This window comes from Oncorhynchus mykiss, chromosome 32, assembly GCF_013265735.2.
Source record: "Oncorhynchus mykiss isolate Arlee chromosome 32, USDA_OmykA_1.1, whole genome shotgun sequence".
NCBI lineage: Eukaryota > Metazoa > Chordata > Actinopteri > Salmoniformes > Salmonidae > Oncorhynchus > Oncorhynchus mykiss.
Window position 1 is genome coordinate 17,469,401 of NC_050572.1, and position 19,962 is coordinate 17,489,362.

The window sequence follows — 19,962 nt, forward strand, 5'->3', positions numbered from 1 at the left end:
CTCTATTCCCTGTAAAGTGCACTACTTTTGACCAGGACCAATAGGGCGCTGGTCAAAAGTAGTGTACTATATAGGGAATAGGTTGCCATTTGGGAACACATCCATAAACTAAGCTTCTACTGAAAGGAGGGATTTTGATGTTACTGTTAATAAAAGCTATGTAGAATGTCATGGGACCTGGGACACACGACGCCAACAAACGCCCAGACAAAAGAGGAGTCACTAACAGATAAAACGCCCTACATTTCCCCCAGACATCCGATACATCCGCAGCACTGAAGGAACTGGTTCTATCTGGGTCCAAAGGTTCTGAAGAGTCACAATAACCAACTTCATGTCTATTCCAGAACTCTGAGATGACCGGGGAAGAGCTTCAGAAGCCCGGCCGGGAATTTAATTAGGCCGTTCCTCCATTAGTGAAATCGATTCATGCACTTCAGAGCAATGAGGTTCAGTGGAACTGTAGAGCTGGGGACAGAAACCGTTCCAGACAAAAAGGTAAGGGCCACACAGCTCAGATATTAGCTGCTTTTTGAAGCAGTAGGATGTCTTAGTAAATTCCTGACACTGTTAAACACTGACTACACAAAACATTAAGGACACCTGCTCTTTCCTTGACATAGACTGATCAGGTGAATCCAGGTGAAAGCTATGATCCCTTATTGATGTCACTTGTTACATCCACTTCAATCAGTGTGGATGAAAGGGGGGAGACAGGTTAAAGAAGGATTTTTAAGTCTTGAGACATGGATTGCGCAATTCAATATTAGGAAGGCGTTCTTAATGTTTGGTTTGGCACACACATGTTTGTGTGTGTGTATGTGTGTGTTTTCTTGATTCACAGCGACAGAGCCATTACTGACAGTCCAAGTAAGTTGTGTGTGTGCGTGTGTGTGTGTGTGTGTGTGTGTGTGTGTGTGTCACCCCCACCTTGCCTCCGGCGGCTGCTGATCTTCCTGAAGCAGGTTCCGTCACACAGACGGTTGAGCCTCTGTTGTTTGATCAGCTCCATGATCTCTGGCTGGATCTTCTCCCGCAGCTCCCTACGGACAAGACAGAGAAACAGTCAGTCAGTCACAGAGAGAACAGGAAACAGTCAGTCAGAAACACAGGGACCAGTCAGTCAGTAACACAGGGACCAATCAGTCAGAAACACAGGGACCAGTCAGTCAGTAACACAGATACCAGTCAGTCAGTAACACAGGGACCAGTCAGTCAGTAACACAGATACCAGTCAGTCAGTAACACAGGGACCAGTCAGTCAGTAACACAGATACCAGTCAGTCAGTATCACAGGAACCAGTCAGTCAGAAACAGAAACCAGTCAGTCAGTAACACTGAAACCAGTCAGTCAGTAACACAGAGACCAGTCAGTCAGTAACGCAGGAATCAGTCAGTCAGTAACGCAGGAATCAGTCAGTCAGAAATGCAGGGACCAGTCAGTCAGTAACAGAGACCAGTCAGTCAGTCACACAGAGACCAGTCAGTCAGTCACACAGAGACCAGTCAGTCAGTCACACAGAGAAAACAGAGACCAGTCAGTCAGTCACACAGAGGCCAGTCAGTCAGTGTAACAGAGAAAACAGAGACCAGTCAGTCAGTAAGAGAGAGACCGGTCAGTCAGTAAGAGAGAGACCAGTCAGTCAGTCACACAGAGAAAACAGGAACCTGTCAGTCAGTAACGCAGGAACCAGTCAGTCAGTAACAAAGATACCAGTCAGTCAGTCACACAGAGACCAGTCAGTCAGTCACACAGAGACCAGTCAGTCAGTCACACAGAGACCAGCCAGTCAGTAACACAGAGACCAGTCAGTCACACAGAGACCAGTCAGTCAGTAACACAGAGACCAGTCAGTCAGTGTAACAGAGAAAACAGAGACCAGTCAGTCAGTAAGAGAGACCAGTCAGTCAGTCGCACAGAGACCAGTCAGTCAGTAACACAGGAATCAGTCAGTCAGAAACGCAGGAACATGTCAGATAGTAACAGAGACCAGTCAGTCAGAAACGCAGGGACCAGTCAGTCAGTAACGCATGAACCAGTCAGTTAGTAACAGAGACCAGTCAGTCAGTAAGAGAGAGACCAGTCAGTCAGTCACACAGAGACCAGTCAGTCAGTAAGAGAGAGACCAGTCAGTCAGTGTAACAGGGAAAACAGAGACCAGTCAGTCAGTAAGAGAGAGAGATAGAGACTCACTGGAACAACACACACTGGGTTTTGTCCCAAATGGCACCCTATTCCCTGGTCAAAATAGTGCACTATTTAGGGCAGGGGCAGTCAACTCTTACCCTATGAGGACCGGAGCCTGCTGGTTTTCTGTTCTATCTGATCATTAATTGCACCCACCTATTGTCCCAGGTCTAAATCAGTCCCTGACTAGAGGGGAATCCCCCACCTATTGTCCCAGGTCTAAATCAGTCCCTGACTAGAGGGGAATCACCCACCTGGTGTCCCAGGTCTAAATCAGTCCCTGACTAGAGGGGAATCCCCCACCTGTTGTCCCAGGTCTACATCAGTCCCTGACTAGAGGGGAATCACCCACCTGGTGTCCCAGGTCTAAATCAGTCCCTGACTAGAGGGGAATCACCCACCTGGTGTCCCAAGTCTAAATCAGTCCCTGACTAGAGGGGAATCACCCACCTGGTGTCCCACGTCTAAATCAGTCCCTGACTAGAGGGGAATCACCCACCTGGTGTCCAGGTCTAAATCAGTCCCTGACTAGAGGGGAATCACCCACTATCCCAGGTCTAAATTAGTCCCTGACTAGAGGGGAGTCACCCACCTGGTGTCCCAGGTCAAAATCAGTCCCAGGTCTAAAATCAGTCTCAGTCACAGGCTGAGGCAAACTGGAATTAGGCACACTAACCAGACAACCTATTAGAATAGAACTGCACTGTTCAAACTGGAATTAGGCACACTAACCAGACGACCTATTAGAATAGAACTGCACTATTCAAACTGGAATTAGGCACACTAACCAGACAACCTATTAGAATAGAACTGCACTATTCAAACTGGAATTAGGCACATTAACCAGACAACCTATTAGAATAGAACTGCACTATTCAAACTGGAATTAGGCACACTAACCAGACGACCTATTAGAATAGAACTGCACTATTCAAACTGGAATTAGGCACACTAACCAGACGACCTATTAGAATAGAACTGCACTATTCAAACTGGAATTAGGCACACTAACCAGACGACCTATTAGAATAGAACTGCACTATTCAAACTGGAATTAGGCACACTAACCAGACGACCTATTAGAATAGAACTGCACTATTCAAACTGGAAACATAAACAACCGACTCTGTCCACACACAAAGCATTATGAGTGCTAGGACCACATATGGTGAGGTGGGAAAACATAAGAGGAAAACGCACGCACACACACACACACACACACACACACACACACACACACACACATCCAATCCCCCGGAGCGAGATGCACAGCCCCCTGCAGTGATCTGTCATTTAGCCTAGCATGTAGGTTTCTCTGCATGCTCTTCCTCTGCATATAAAAGCTCTGAACACAGCCCCTAACATCTAGCAAACATGAATTATAAATAAAACCTCCTCTGACTGGGGAAACACGCGGGCCCACATAGTCCATGACTTCCCAGCCAGTCAGGACGCTGCTGTGGAAAAAACAACCTATCAGAGGGCTGCTGTGGAGAGGACTGTCGAATCAGATTTTCTTTCTCATTAGGTCAGGCTCTCTGTGCCTTTCCCTAGCAATTATTTCCACTGGCTCTGTGCTTTCTGATTGTCAGTGGACTACGTCATTACATTGATCTGTAGTTGGATGTTGAGTAGACATACATGTAAGGTTGAAGTTTCCCCTAGGTACAGATCGAGGATCAGCTTCCTCTCCCCAAATCCTAGTTAGGAAAATGCTAAACTGACCCGAGATCAGCATCTAGGGGCAACTTCAGCCTACTCTGATATCTGTCGGTGGGAGGGAACGCTAAGGATTCAGTTACTCCACATAGTGAAATCATCTTTGTCTGTCATCCTGTCTGTGTCTCAGACTTTGTCTGTCGTCCTGTCTGTGTCTCAGACTTTGTCTGTCGCCCTGTCTGTGTCTCAGACTTTGTCTGTTGCCCTGTCTGTGTCTCAGACTTTGTCTGTTGCCCTGTCTGTGTCTCAGACTTTGTCTGTCGCCCTGTCTGTATCTCAGACTTTGTCTGTCGCCCTGTCTGTATCTCAGACTTTGTCTGTCGGCCTGTCTGTATCTCAGACTTTGTCTGTCGGCCTGTCTGTATCTCAGACTTTTGGCACTGCCATTTTATAAATCAGATTCATTGCAGCTCAATCTCATTCACTCTTCACCTCTGAAAAGCACCCAAATGAGCTCTTTCAAAGGCTACATACTGTAGATAAATCTCTGCGATGGCTTGTATCAAATGTTCCTGGACACAGAGTATAGAGTGGCAGGACCCACTGAGATGGGAGTGGAATCCAAATAGAAATGGAAACGTACTTCATTATTGAAGCGTGAAATATTGAACCAAATTATATGGAGGACTCAATAATGAATTATACATTACTTTTCTCCCCTTCTATACAGTTACTGTATTGTAGATTTCATTAGGTAAAGCTGTACATTGAGTGCACTACTTTTGACCTAGGGCCCTATGTAGGAAATCTGGAACCAACCTGGAACCATATGAGACGCATTACACCCTGATGAAGACAGCTTGGCTGTCGAAACGTTGGTAATTAAATGCTTGCATCTGAGCTCCTAGAGTGTGCGGCTCTCTTTTATTTTCAAACCATATGAGATGCAGCCTAACACCTTCTCTCATAAATGTTTCCTCTGCACTAATGAATGTAATATTCATTCTTGTTAAGACCCTGTTTATATGAGCTGGTCTAATTTGAGTGAGTGCCCTTACAGAAGGTAAATGTTACACAGGTCTTTCTTTCCAGCACATTGCAATCCTAAGGTTTGAACAACCCTACGTCCCAAACATCTGACGCTTACCGTCTAAAAGCTAAAACCATTTCCCCTCCCTCATTTCTCCAATAACAATTACCCTTTCACATGATCAATATCAGCTCGATACATGCCACTGTCCGGTTCTTCAGAGACCAAGCTGGCTGCATGAAATTATTTTCAATGCCGCTAGATGCTAAATTCCTTAAAATACAGTGACAGGACAAACAATGTCCTTCATTATTATGACTTTATCCATTAGCAGTTAATGAGTGCTTTAATAGAACTGAACATACACTCTCTCTCGTCTGATGCACTATAAGACCGTAATGGAGGATTCACTCAGAACACCATTTGTAGACAAATTCGATTTTAATGCAGATTTTCAATCCTGAGGGGAACCGAACGCAGGTGTGCTGTGCCAATAGCCGACATTATATGAACAAATGGATAAAGGATGGAAATGAGAGAGGGTGGAGGGACGTTTTATTAAATTAGTATTAACTAACGTGTTTCCTTTCTTCCACAGTCATATTGTCTCTTGTTCCCTTTGTTTTCGTTTGTTTTTGGACTGGGTAAAGGATGGGGCATGAGGACATCCATGTCATGAATATTAGCAGCTATTTCCTTTCTGCCTCAATGTTTTTGTCTTCTTTTAATGAAGGATTGGGGACATCTAGACAGTGATATCACTGACTGCTGTGTCCTTCTCAAGCAGTTCCATCTTTTCCAATTGAGAGGACCATCACGCACGGTAGCCTGGCGGGTAGGATCGAATCCCCGAGCTGACAAGGTAAAAACCTGTTGCTCTGCCTCTGAGAAAGGCAGTTAACCCACTGTTCACCGGGAGCCGATGACGTTGATTAAGGCAGCCCCCCCACACCTCTCTGATTCAGAAGGGTTGGGTTAAATGCGGAAGACACGTTTCAGTATTTATTTAACCTTTATTGAACTAGGCAAGTCAGTTAAGAACAAATTCTTATTTACAATGACGGCCTACCCCGGATGACGCTGGGCCAATTGTGAGCCGCCCTTTGGGACTCCCAATCACGGCTGGTTGTGATACAGCCTGGAATCGAACCAGGGTCTGTAGTGATGCCTCTAGCACTGGGATGAAGTGCCTTAGACCGATGCGCCACTCGGGATGTATTCAGTTGTACAATTGACGAGGTATCCCCCTTTCCCATCCTCTCTCACACACGCACACACACACACACACAGTAGACTCACAGGATGGGGCGGGACTGGAAGTCTTCTTGATTCATCCTCTCAGACTGGCGTATCTTCAGGATCTCAGTGTAACTCAGGTTCTGCAGGCGACTCTTCAACTGGTCCAGGGAATTAGGCTTCTGTGTCAGCGCTCGCATGATCTGCTCTCTTACCACCTGCATCACCTGGGAGGAGAAGAAAGAGGGGGATTTAGAGGAGTGGAGAGGTGGAAAGACCTTGGATGTCTGGATAGGAGGTAGAGAGAGAAGGAAATCTAGGTTACACATATGGGGCTGGTTTCCCAGATACAGATTTATTTTAGACCTGGTTTAGAAAGCATTCTCAATGGAGGTTCTTAATTAAAATAGATTTTTTGGACTAGGATGAATCTCTGTTTAGGAAACCGTCCCATGATGTGATGGAAAGATGCCATTTTATGAAGGCACTTTGGATGGAATATTTGTATTACTTGCACACAGCTATTAGAATATATATCAAAGATGTCTCAGTGGACATTTTCAGATCACTTTTTGGAGCTCTCAGGCAAACATCCCACCTCAAAACGTATCTGCTCTACAGGATGTTTGCAGAGCTCAGGAGAATAGCAGGAGCGGAGCGGGAGAGACACGATGTGAGAAGGGGAGGAAGTGAATGCCTGCGGCAGAAAGCCAAACGAACAAGCAAATTATCAGCATATCAAAGAACCTGTCAGTCTGGGACGACACAGGCTGCTGTCACGCTCCAAAGGCCTCGTCAGTGTCCCAAAAGGCACCATATTCCATATATAGTGCACTACTTTTGAACAGAGCCCAATGGGCCCTGGTCAAAAGTAGTTCACTACATAGGGATGGCAGCCGCTGTTTGCTCTGACTGTAGGAGCAGTGCGATCAGCGCTCACACAATTAGAGCTCAAATCTTCGAGCGAGCCAGGTACACTAAACATGCACATTTATTAAACAGGAATTTAACAGGAGACAATTGCATCATTGATATCTAGATGACCACAGATCACACCAATAACATGTTCTACTGAATGGAAAGTGTAACATGCTGTTATGACTGTAGAATAAACTCCTCTGTGACCCATGTCGCAGACACCGATCCCTCGCTTCCGGATGAGCTAAACACCTCCTCCGCTTCGAGGAAAAAGTGCTGCCAACACAGACCCCCTCAGCTCAATAGGACTGTTCTCATTCTCTGTGGCTGACGTGAGCACGTCATTTAAGCGTGTTAACCCTAATGAGGTTGCCGGCCCAGACGGAATCCAAGTCACGTCCTCAGAGCATGTGCAGACCAGCTGGCTGGAGTGTTTACGGACATATTCAATCTCCCCATATACCAGTCTGTTGTACCCACTTGCTTCAAGATGTTCACCATTGTTTCTGTACAAGAAAGCGAAGGTAACTGAACTAAATGACTATCGCCCCGTAGCACTCACTTCTGTCATCATGAAGTGCTTTGAGAGGCTAGTTAAGGACCATATAACCTCCACCTTACCCAACACCCTAGACCCACTACAATTCACATACTGCCCCAACAGATTCATGGACAACGCAATCTCCATTAAACTCCACACCGCCCTATCCAACCTGGACAAGAGAAATACCTTTGTAAGAATGCTGGTCGTCAGCTACAGCTCAGTGTTTAACACCATAGTGCACTCCAAGCACATCACTAAGCTCAAGGCCCTGAGTCTAAAGCCCTCCGTGCACAAGTCCTGGACTTCCTGATGGGATGACCCCAAATGGTGAAGGTAGGCAACACCACCTCCGCCACGCTGATCCTCAACACCGGGGCCCCACAGGGGTACGTGCTCAGCCCCCTCATGTACTCCCTGTTCACCCATGACTGTGAAGGAAAATAACTTCTTCCTCAACTAAACGAAGGAGCTGATCATGGACTACAGGAGCTAGTAGCGAGAGCATGCCCCCATCCACATCGACGGGGCCGCAGTGGAGAGTTTACAAAAGTCCTCGGCGTGCACATCACTGACGACCTGAAATGGTCCCTTCACACAGACAGTGTGGTGAAGAAGTCGCAACAACATCAGGAGGCTGAAGAAATTAGTCTTGGCCCCTAAAACCCTCACAAACTTCTACAGATGCACTATTGAGAGCATCCTGTTGGGCTGTATCACCGACTGGTACGGCAACTGCACCGCCCGCATCCTCAGGGATCTCCAGAGGGTGGTGAGGTCTACCCGACTCATTATCGGGAGCACACTGCCTGCCCTTCAGGACAACTACAGCACCCGGTGTCACAGGAAGCCAAAAAGAACATCAATAACCTCAGCCATGGCCACTTCACCCCACTAAAAAGAGGAGACAGTATAGGTGCATCAAAGCTGGGACTAAAAGACAGAAGCTGTTTATCAAACTCCAGGCCATCAGAATGTTAAATAAACACCACTAGCCTGCCTCCACCGAGTACCCTGCCTTGAACTTTGGTCATGGGTACTAGCTGGCTACCACCCTAAAGTCATTGGACTGTTGTTTAACTTGGGTCAAATATTTCAAGTAGCCTTCCTCCTGACAGAGCTGGTGTAACTGAGTCAGGTTTATAGGCCTAGGTATAGGATGGCAACAACAACTGCCCGAGTTACACCAGGAATGCACAATCCCTCCATCAGTCCTCAGACTGTCCGCAAATAGGTTGAGAGAAGCTGGACTGAGGGCTTGCAGGTCTGTTGTAAAGGCAGATCCTTACCAGACATCACCGGCAACAACATCGCCTATGGGCACAAACTCACCGTCGCTGGACCAGACAGGACTGGCAAAAAGTGCTCTTCACTGACCAGTCACGGATTCGCGTTTATCATCAAAGGAATGAGCGTTACAGTCCCATTGAGCACGTCTGGGACCTGTTGGATCGGAGGGTGAGGGCTAGGGCAATTCCCCACAGAAATGCTTCGGGAACATGCAGGTGCCTTGGTGGAAGAGTGGGGTAACATCTCACAGGAAGAACTGGCAAATCTGGTGCAGTACTTGAGGAGGAGATGCACTGCAGTACTTAATGTAGCTGGTGGCCACACCAGATACTGACTGTTACTTTTGATTTTGACCCCCCCCTTTGTTCAGGGACACGTTATTCCATTTCTGTTAGTCACATGTCTGTGGAACTTGTTCAGTTTATGTCTCAGTTGTTGAATCTTGTTATGTTCACACAAATATTTACACATGTTAAGTTTGCTGAAAATAAATGCCGTTAACAGTGAGAGGACGTTTCTTTTTGATGAGTTTACACATGGGGGCTTGAGTCTCTATTCAATCACCAAGTGTGAGGCAGGAACAGTATTAGGGAGTCTCTAAAAGCTGAGTATCTACAGTGTTTTCAGAAAGTATTCACACTCCTTGACTTTTTCCACATTTATTTGTATTACAGCCTGAATTTAAAATTGATTAAAAGTGGGATTTTGCGTCATTGGCCTACACACAATAACCCATAATGTCAAAGTGGAATTTTATTTTTAGAAATTCATTTTACAAATTCATAAAAAATGAAAACCTGGGTCTCCCCAGTGGCACAGTGTTCTAAGGGACTGTATCGCAGTGCACGCTGTGCCACTGGAGATTCTGGGTTTGAGTCCAGGCTCTGTCGCAGCAGGCCGCAACCGGGAGACCCATGGGGTGGCGCACAATTGGCCCAGCGTAGTCCGGCTAAGGGGAGGGTTTGGCCGGCAGGGATATCCTTGTCCCATCACACACTAACGACTCCTGTGGCAGGCCGGGTGCAGTGCACGCTGACACGGTCGCCAGGTGCACCGTGTTTCCTCCAACACATTGGTGCGGCTGGCTTCCAGGTTAAGCGGGCGTAGTGTCAAGAAGCAGTGCGGCTTTGCTGGGTTGTGTTTTGGAAGACGCACAGAGAGCTCCGGAGTTGCAGCGATGAGACAAGACTGTAACTTCAAATTGGATACCACGAAATTGGGGAAAAAAAGTGGTAAAAATAAATAAATAAATAAATGAAAAGCTGAAATGTCTTGAGTCAATAATTATTCAACCTCTTTGTTATGGCAATCCTGTACAGAATAAAAATATTCCAAAACATGCATCCTGTTTGCAATAACGCACTAAAGTAAAAACTGCAAAAAAATTAACTTTATGTCCTGACCACAAAGCATTATGTTAGGGGCAAATCAAAACAACACATCACTGAGTACCATATTTTCAAGCATGGTGGTGGCTGCAGCATGTTATGGGTATGCTTGTCATCGGCAAGGACTTTTTAAAATTAAAATAAACGGAAAAGAACTAAGCAAACTAAGCAAAATCCTAGAGGAAAACCTTGTCCAGTCTGCTTTTCAACAGACACTGGGAGACAAATTCAGCTTTCAGCAGGACAATAACCTAAAACACAAGACCAAATATACACTGGAGTTGCTTACCAAGACGAAATGTAATGTTTGAGTGGCCTAGTTGAAGTTTAGACTTATATCGTCTTGAAAATCTATGCCAAGACTTGAAAATGGCTGTCTAACAATGATCAAGAACCAACCTGACAGAGCTTGAATTTGAAAATGAATAATGTGCAAATATTGTACAATCCACGTGTGCAAAGCTCATAGAGATTTTAGATTATTCAAAGTAGCCAACCTTTGCCTTGATGACAACTTTGCACACTCTTGGCATTCTCTCAACCAGCTTCACCTGGAATGCTTTTCCAACAGTCCTGAAGGAGTTCCCACATATGCTAAGCACTTGTTCGCTGTTTTTCCTTCACTCTGCGGTCCAACTCATCCCAAACCATCTCAGGTCGGGCGATTGCGGAGGCCAGGTCATCTGATGCAGCACTGATGTCTTCACGATTATTCTACAATGTAGAAAATACAAAAAATAAAGAAAAAGCCTGGAATCAACCCTGGAATGTGTCCAAACATATATATACACACAGTACCAGTCAAAAGTTTGGACACACCTACTCATTCCAGGGTTTTTCTTTATTTTTACTATATTCTACATTGTAGAATAATAGTGAAGACATCAAAACTATGAAATAACAAATATGGAATCATGTAGTAACCAAAAAAGTGTTAAACCAATCAGAATATATTTGAGATTTTTCAAAGTTGCCACCCTTTGCCTTCATGACAGCTTTGCACACTCTTGGCATTTTCTCAACCAGCTTCATGAGATAGTCAACTGGAATGCATTTCAATTAACAGGTGTGCCTTGTTAAAAGTTCATTTGTGGAATTTCTTTCCTTCTTAATGTGTTTGAGCCAATCAGTTGTGTTGTGACTAAGGTAGGGAAGCCTTCAAATAAAAGAACACCTTCCCTACAGTCAAAAGTTGAGGATGTTCAGTGATGTTTTGGGGTTGCTTTTCTGCCTCTGGCACTGGATGCCTTGAACGTGTGCATGGCATCATGAAACCAGGAGAATACCAAGGCATTTTGGAGCATAATGTCGGACCCAGTGTCAGCAGGACAATGACCTCAAACACACTTCAAAAAGCACCCAGGAATGGTTCAAGACAAAACACTGGACTGTTCTGAAGTGGCCACCAATGAGTCCAGATCTAAATCCCATTGAAAACATGTGGAGAGATCTGAAAACAGCAGTTAGGAGAAGGCACCCTTCTAATCTGGGAGAACTGGAGCAGTTTGACCAAGAGGAGGGGCCAAACTGCCAGTACAGAGGTGCAGGAAGCTTTGCAGTTACTTTGACCAAAGGCTGTGCTACCAAATATTAAGTCTCGGATGACAATCATTTTGTCAATGCCATCTCTGTTAATTTTCTGAAACAAAAACAATAATAATAATAATAATAATAATAATATTAACAGTGAAATAAAGAATTGTGGAGGCAAAATACTTTGGTCAATTTGTACTTATTTTTATGGAAAATTGTGAGTTACTTGAAAAAAGTACAAGGGTGCCAATATTTTTGGCCACGACTGTAAATATACTGAACAAACATATAAACGCAAAATGTAAAGCATTGGTCCCAAAAATATTGGCATTGCTTCATCAGCTGAAATAAAAATAACACATCTCTGGGATTTCCATACTCACAAAAAGCTAATTTCTCAAAAAAATGGTTCACATCCATGTCAGTGAACATTTCTCCCTTTGCCAAGGCCACCTGACAGGTGTGGCATATCAAGAAGCGGATTAAACAGCGTAATCATTACACAGGTGCACCTTGTGCTGGGGACAATAAAAGACCACTCTAAAATTTGCAGTTTTGACACACAACACAATGCCACAGATGTCTCAGGTTCAGGGGGCCTGCAACTGGCATGCTAATTGCAGGAAGGTCCACCAGAGCTGTTGCCATGTCTCTACCAGAAGCCGCCTCCAACATTGTTTTAGAGAATTTGGCAGTATGTCCAACCGGCCTCACAACCGGAGACCACGTGTAACCACGGCAGCCCAGGACCTCCACATCCGGCTTCATTACCTGCGGGATTGTCTGAGACCAGCCACTCGGATGCTGATGAAACTGGGTTTGCACAACCGAAGAATATCTGCACAAACTGACAGAAACTGTCTTAGCGAAACGCATCTGCGTGCTCGTTGTCCTCACCAGGGTTTTGACCTGACTGCAGTTTGGCGTCGTAACCGACTTCAGTGGGCAAATGTCTCAAGACTTAAAAATCCTTCTTTAACCAGTCTCCTCCCCTTCATCTACACTGATTGAAGTGGATTTAATAAGTGACATCAATAAGGGATCATAGCTTTCACCTCAATTCACCTGATCAGTCTATGTCAAGGAAAGAGCAGGTGTCCTTAATGTTTTGTGTAGTCAGTGTATATACAGTATATTTACATTCTGCACTCTGACATGGATTAATTGATTTATTTTGGGATTATGTGATTGCTCGGTATTATTACTACACTGGTGCTAGACACAAACATTTCACTGCACCTTCAATAACATCTGCAGATCTGTGTATGTCACCAATAAACTTTGATTTCATTTTGGTGATTTATCACATTAGAAACATACTATAACTGTATAGATTGAAGTGATAGAGGGGACAAGTATGTATATTTAGATGGGTGGGGTGGGTTCCTTCCTTAGTGAATGAAGAGGGTGTTGTAGGTGCTCTCTCTAACCGGCTGATGGTTAATTCAGCTACCCTCTAAATCTCTCTTTAACAGGCTGATAGTTAAATATGTTACCTTCTCTTCCTCTCTCTCTCCTACTAACAGGCTAATGGTTCATTACTGTATGTTACCCTCTCATTCTCTCTCTCTAACAGGCTGATGGTTAATTATGTTACCCTCTCTTCCTCGCTCTCCTACTAACAGGCTGGTGGTTAATTCAGCTACACTCTCATTCTCTCTCTCTAACAGGCTGCTGGTTAATTCTGTTACCCTCTCTTCCTCTCTCTCTCTCTCTCCTACTAACAGGCTGATGGTTAATTATGTTACCCTCTCTTCCTCTCTCTCTCCTACTAACAGGCTGATGGTTAATTATGTTACCCTCTCTTCCTCTCTCTCTCCTACTAACAGGCTGATGGTTAATTATGTTACCCTCTCTTCCTCTCCTAACAGAGTCTTAGCACCTCCTCCTGTTAACAGGATCATCAATAAAGTCCAAACAAGTCTTCCCATGACATGTCAACACTGCAGTAATGAAGAATGATCCACACAAAGAGGGAGAAAAAGAGAGAGAAGAGAGCCAGGGGAAGGATTTACAGTGTGTGTCTCTGTGTGTGTGTCTGTCTGTATTTCTTTCTGTGTGTGTGTGTGTGTCTGTCTGTCTTTCTTTCTGGGTGTGTGTGTCTGTCTGTCTGTCTTTCTTTCTGGGTGTGTGTGTCTGTCTTTCTTTCTGGGTGTGTGTGTCTGTCTTTCTTTCTGGGTGTGTGTGTCTGTCTGTCTTTCTTTCTGGGTGTGTGTGTCTGTCTGTCTTTCTGGGTGTGTGTGTCTGTCTGTCTCTTTCTTTCTGGGTGTGTGTGTCTGTCTGTCTGTCTTTCTTTCTGGGTGTGTGTGTGTCTTTCTTTCTGGGTGTGTGTGTCTGTCTGTCTGTCTGTCTTTCTGGGTGTGTGTGTCTGTCTTTCTTTCTGGGTGTGTGTGTCTGTCTTTCTTTCTGGGTGTGTGTGTCTGTCTTTCTTTCTGGGTGTGTGTGTCTGTCTTTCTTTCTGGGTGTGTGTGTCTGTCTTTCTTTCTGGGTGTGTGTGTCTGTCTTTCTTTCTGGGTGTGTGTGTCTGTCTTTCTTTCTGGGTCTGTCTGTCTGTCTTTCTTTCTGGGTGTGTGTGTCTGTCTGTCTTTCTTTCTGGGTGTGTGTGTCTGTCTGTCTTTCTTTCTGGGTATGTGTGTCTGTCTTTCTTTCTGGGTCTGTCTGTCTGTCTTTCTTTCTGGGTCTGTCTGTCTGTCTTTCTTTCTGGGCCTGCCTGCCTGCCTGCCTGCCTGTCTGTCTGTCTGTCTGTCTGTCTGTCGGTGTGTGTGTGTTTTGAGCGTGAATAGAGGTGATTATAGTGCAGGACTCTGACCTGAAAAGCTTAGTGATATCTAGTCAGATGAAGACTGAGCCCTCGCCAGAGGCGAGAAATAAAACATGAAGGGAAGTGAAGAGAAGACAGCACAACAGGACCCCAAAACCTCCAAACAAAGGCTTTAACTGTTGTTTTTTGGATAATAGTCTCAAAAAACTAACAGTAGCTCAAAGAGTAAGGAGTGGAAACAGCCCACAATTTGGGCATCCACGCTCGCTGTGAGTAAGTGCTACAAAGAAGAATTAAAGGAATTAACCCATTTATAATTTCAGATTCAATAAACCGCGTGGCATCACCGAACCCCCAACCAAAAAAATCCATTATTTTCCAGTTGATTACACTCTTTAATCCAGATTTATCTTCTGCGATGCAAAGATGTTCTGCCACGGTAATCACAGCACTCTGTGTAAAACTTGGCATAACAATGACCTTGGAAAACAAACAAAAGACAGGGTGGGGGGGGAGTAGCCAGATAATAACTGCACTGTCATGTTTTCAGAGAGAGTAGGACTGGGTAGTTATCTGGAGCAGTGAACGTCTCAACTGTTACCACTGTAGCAGCATTATGTAGCCTTTTGCCGTTTTCATGCCTTATATATTCCATTTAGCACAAACGTTTATCCAAAGCGACTTATTCATGCGTGCATACACTTTACGTATGGCTGGCCCGGGGAATTGAACCCAAAACCCAAGCTTTACCAACGGAGCCATTGAGAGCTACAGCCAGTATGTTTGGCTATACTTTCCCCTACCCCCTTCTATTTAGTAGACACCATCCATCCGGGTCATGTTCATTTGGGCATAAAAAAAAAAAAAATGGAAAGTACAACCTGAACTTGTCCAATAAGAACACAGATTTTCATAATTTGCTGCAAAGCGTTTTATTACAGTGTCCCTGAACTCTTCCCACATCAAGCTCTGTAATTTATGTTGTTCGTCTCGCCGTACATATTATTGTTCATCCTTGTTCTCCTCAGAGGCCAGATGACCCCTATAAAGCAGAGGGGATTAGAGTGTGTCTGGGGGCTGGGGGATGACACAGCCTCCCTGGCTCTCCCTGGGGACACTCAGAAGCCTGTCACTAATCATGGTGAATGACCCTTTCCCTTCTCACCTAACACCCTACCCACCAACCAGTCTACAGGGGGAGAGAGACAGCCAAAGAGATAATAAAGTGACTTCCCTAAGGCCTTATTTCATATCCTAGTGGAAGTATTAAACCCCTCTCCTCTACCTTTCAGCCTTCAGGGGAAAGAAACTTGGGATAAAACCTAAATGACTGTTGAATCCCATTCTCTCTCCTCCCTGGAGGAACGCTGCCTATGGTATCCCATGTATGATGGGAGGATACATACGAGACACCAATGTCTCCTGTTTGTTTCCTGAAGAGAAGATTTATGTCCAGGAGGAAGGGGGAGAGACCACCGTCATAAGGACAAATTTACACCTCTCCGTGAGGGCTTTGCCATCTCAGCATTTCCCTCAGGTCTGGGTCTAATTTGATTGGCCTCCTCCAAGACAGGCAGGCAGGCAGAGGGAGGGCTGCATAATGATATATAGGTTTGAATATTCATCCCATTTAATACGAAGCACCTTGACAGAGGTGAACCTGACAGAGTTCAGGGTCCTGTTCATTAGACACAAATGAAAGAAGACTCACTGAATCAGGGAGGAACTACCTGGTCTTGTCCAATCAGAAAGGGTCTGTTTTGTTTTCTATTGCAAAACATTTTTGAAACATTTCTGCCCTAATGAACACAACCCATTTATGAAGATGCACATTATCATTCCCATTCAGACTTAATCCCTCTCTTTCAGTAAAAATGACAATAAAAGAGAGAGAGAAAACAAGTCTTTGCTTTGTAATCTTAGAGTTCAGAAAATGATCAGAAATTAATTTGCATTAAATCAACCACATAACCAACGACTTATCAATCCTGATGAATAGTTGTATATGGCATATGTCTTGCTTAGTTCATTCCCTGTACATTGTTCCTCATCCAACCTCAGTGTTCTAACAAGATGGAGTACTGGGCCTGTATTCATAAAGTGCCTCACAGTAGGATTGCTGATCTAGAATCAGGTCTGTCCTGTCTATGTAATCATATTCATTATAATATAAAAGGCGAAACTGATCCAAGATCAGCACTCCTACTCTGAGATTCTATACGAATATGGGCCTTTATGGCACTTCTGGTTCTTTCAGTGTAAAGGCATAGGAATCGTGCTCAGTGAGGCAGTGTCTCTCTCTCTCTTTCCTCCCCCCAGAGACCTGTTAGTTGTTCCTAGCAGAGAGACTCTCTACTGCCACACCATGTCAATGCATCACGGTGTGTGTGTGTGTCTCTCCAGAGAGATCCTTCCTTACGCTTCAACGAGGTTCTGTTTATTGCTGCATGATGTTGGCATTTTGAGAGGGAGGCATCGTGGATACAATGGTTTTATGTGCTTTACTGTTTCATACACACACACAGATAGACACAGACCCACACAACAGCTTAACACACAGTCTTGACAAAAAGCACGAGCTAACGTGATGGTACAATACAATCAGACTGTTGTTTATACAACGTGTCAGAGTTTTCATTACATTTGTCCTAGACTCCCAAAGTAAAATAAACCATTGAATATTCGCTTAACTATAGTACATTCATTAATTCCATTAGTGATTTTCTGCTGTACAGTAATAGTATGACACACATGCGTTAGAGGTAAATGAAGGTACAGCAGTCAGGTGATAATGGCAGCTTTTTGCTGTTCTCCAAATAACATTTTAGAGTTTTTAAATTGTATGGAAATGCAGTAAATGAGCTTCAACTTTCTAATCACACAGCTGCTGTAGCTTCACTCACCTCAAACCCTGTCATTTGGCCATACCCTAAGTTCAGCTGAAATGACGCCTCTGTTTGGGACACATCCTTTGTTAGGCAGATGAGGTGAACTCAGGAGAAACATCATGACCTGAGACGTGACTGGTGTTCTGTAACCAGCAGATTCTGTCAGTGTCAGGCAGCATAACCAACCACACACACACGCGCGCACACGCACACACAATCTGGAAGACACAGCTGATGCTACACACACAACAAAGAAACACACACCTATACAAGGTAAAGGTAGTCTCTCTCTCACACACACAGATTCACCTCTTCAAGGAGAAGAAAATATCAATCTTCTTTACCACAACTTTTAGGACCCTTTGTTACAAAGCATCTGGGCTCATGGGTGTAACACTGCAGTCCTAGTCTGCATCACAAATGATGCACTACTGTTGACAAGGGCTCATATGGCTGTGGTCAAAAGTAGTGCACAGAATAGGGAATAGGGTGCCATTTGGGAACTAAACAAGAGCAGTGTCGGTTGCAGATATCTATGCATGCTAAGGGCAATTACTACACACACAACCAGTGTAGTTCTGCTCATTCATGACCACTGTGGTGATGTACAGCTAACTCTATCCTTCCCATGTTAGACAACCCAGCCTTCTGATTCAATCTATATCAGCATCTTCATCCATCTAAATGTCCTCCTCTGTCTGTCATATTGCTATGTGCCACCAGACATCACATCCTAACCCTACCACAACATGACATCGAAATGTCTGTCTCCAGCTCTGTTCAAATAGCTCGCTGCTGATTGCTGCTTGATTACCCCAAACATTATTTGTGTGCACAGCATTGGCCTTCTCAGCGTGTGGCGAGGCTGCCTGCTCTGACAGATGAGAGATGCCCCCCTAAGGCCACAGTGTACAGCATAGCTCCCTCTCCCCTACCTCGTTCCCCTCCATCCTCCCCATATCTGCAAGGGGAGGGGTTGAGCCTACCCCCCCCCCCCAGAAACCTTGTTAGGATGGAAGGAGGCAGACAGGCAGAGAGATGGGACATCAACAGCTGGTCTGACATCGCTAAAGGAACGGAACAGGGGAGACATTGAGAGAGAGAGAGAGAGAGAGAGGTGTAGAGAGAGGTGTGGAGAGAGAGAGAGAGGTGTGTAGAGAGAAGAGTATTGATGTAAAAAAAAACAGGTGGAGATTGTGTATGTGGAGGAAAAAGGTGGAAAAACAGAGATGGAGAAATTGTAGGTGGGAGGGAGAGAAAACCTGCCTGGAATGTGTGGTCACTGTGCTGGAGGAGAGGAGACTGACTGAAGGTCTATGGGGAGGTGGTGGGCTATGCTTTGCCTCTCACTGCTCTAGCTGCCTCTCAGAGCTAGACACAGATTATTAGGTACACCACCCCATTCACGAAAATGGTTCGCTCCTACAGACAGTGAGTCACGAGGCAGTGGCTTGCTATATAAAGCAGGCAGACAGGCATCGAGGCATTCAGTTACTGTTCGATTGAATGTTAGAATGGGCAAAACTAGTGACCTAAGCGACTTTGAGCGTAGTATGATTGTCGGTGTCAGGTGCACCTGTTCCAGTATCTCAGAACATCCAGCCTCCAGGGCTTTTCACGCACGACAGTGTCTAGGTTTTACCGAGAATGGTGCGACAAACAAAAATCCACTCAGCGGCATTCCTGTGGGCGAAAACAGCTTAGTGATGAGAGGCTGAAGAAGAATGGCAAGAATTGTGCAAGCTAACGGACGGGCCACAAACAGGCTATTGCAGCAGACGACCACACCAGGTTCCACTCCTATCAGCTAAAAACAAGAATAAGCGGCTCCAGTGGGCACGCCATCACCAACACTGGACAATTGAGGAGTGGAAAACAATCGCCTGGTCCAACAAAATCCCGGTTCCGGTTGCGTCGTGCTGATGGCAGAGTCAGGATATGACGTAAGCAGCATGAGTCTATTGCCCCATTCTGTCTGATGTCAATAGTACAGGCTGGTGGCAGTGTTGTAATGGTGTGGGGCTTGTTTTCCTGGCACATGTTAAGTCCCTTGATACTAATTGAGCAATTTATTTTTTATTTTATTTTACCTTTATTTAACTAGGCAAGTCAGTTAAGAACAAATTCTTATTTTCAATGACGGCCTAGGAACAGTGGGTTAACTGCCTGTTCAGGGGCAGAACAACAGATTTGTACCTTGTCGGCTCGGGGATTTGAACTTGCAACCTTCTGGTTACTAGTCCAACGCTCTAACCACTAGGCTACCCTGCCGCAATGTTTCCATACCCCCAAAACTTCAGACTGTTCTGGAGGCAAAGGGGTGTCCAGCCCGGTACTAGATGGGTGTACCTAATAAACCACCACTACACATGTCTGAGACATCATCTAGCCTAAGCTAAACTACCTCCCTCTGTTGGGGATATGGAGCCCAATTCAACATCAGCTGAACTACCTCCCTCTGTTGGGGAAATGAAGCCCAATTCAACATTAGGCTACACATGACAATGCATAATGTATCAAAAAATGTTGC

General features: G+C 45.0%; 1 protein-coding gene across 7 annotated transcripts in view; it reads right to left on the minus strand.

The window, feature by feature from the left end:
* elmo1 (engulfment and cell motility 1 (ced-12 homolog, C. elegans)) overlaps positions 1-19,962 on the minus strand; it is a 208,890-nt gene that overhangs the window by 19,685 nt on the left and 169,243 nt on the right. For all 7 annotated transcript variants that reach the window (XM_036970712.1, XM_036970710.1, XM_036970716.1 and 4 more), the window contains 2 exons: positions 6,177-6,340; positions 931-1,043 (listed from right to left, as the gene is read on the minus strand). In XM_036970712.1, coding sequence (XP_036826607.1) covers positions 931-1,043; positions 6,177-6,340 — 277 coding nt within the window. The remainder of the gene's footprint in view (positions 1-930; positions 1,044-6,176; positions 6,341-19,962) is intronic.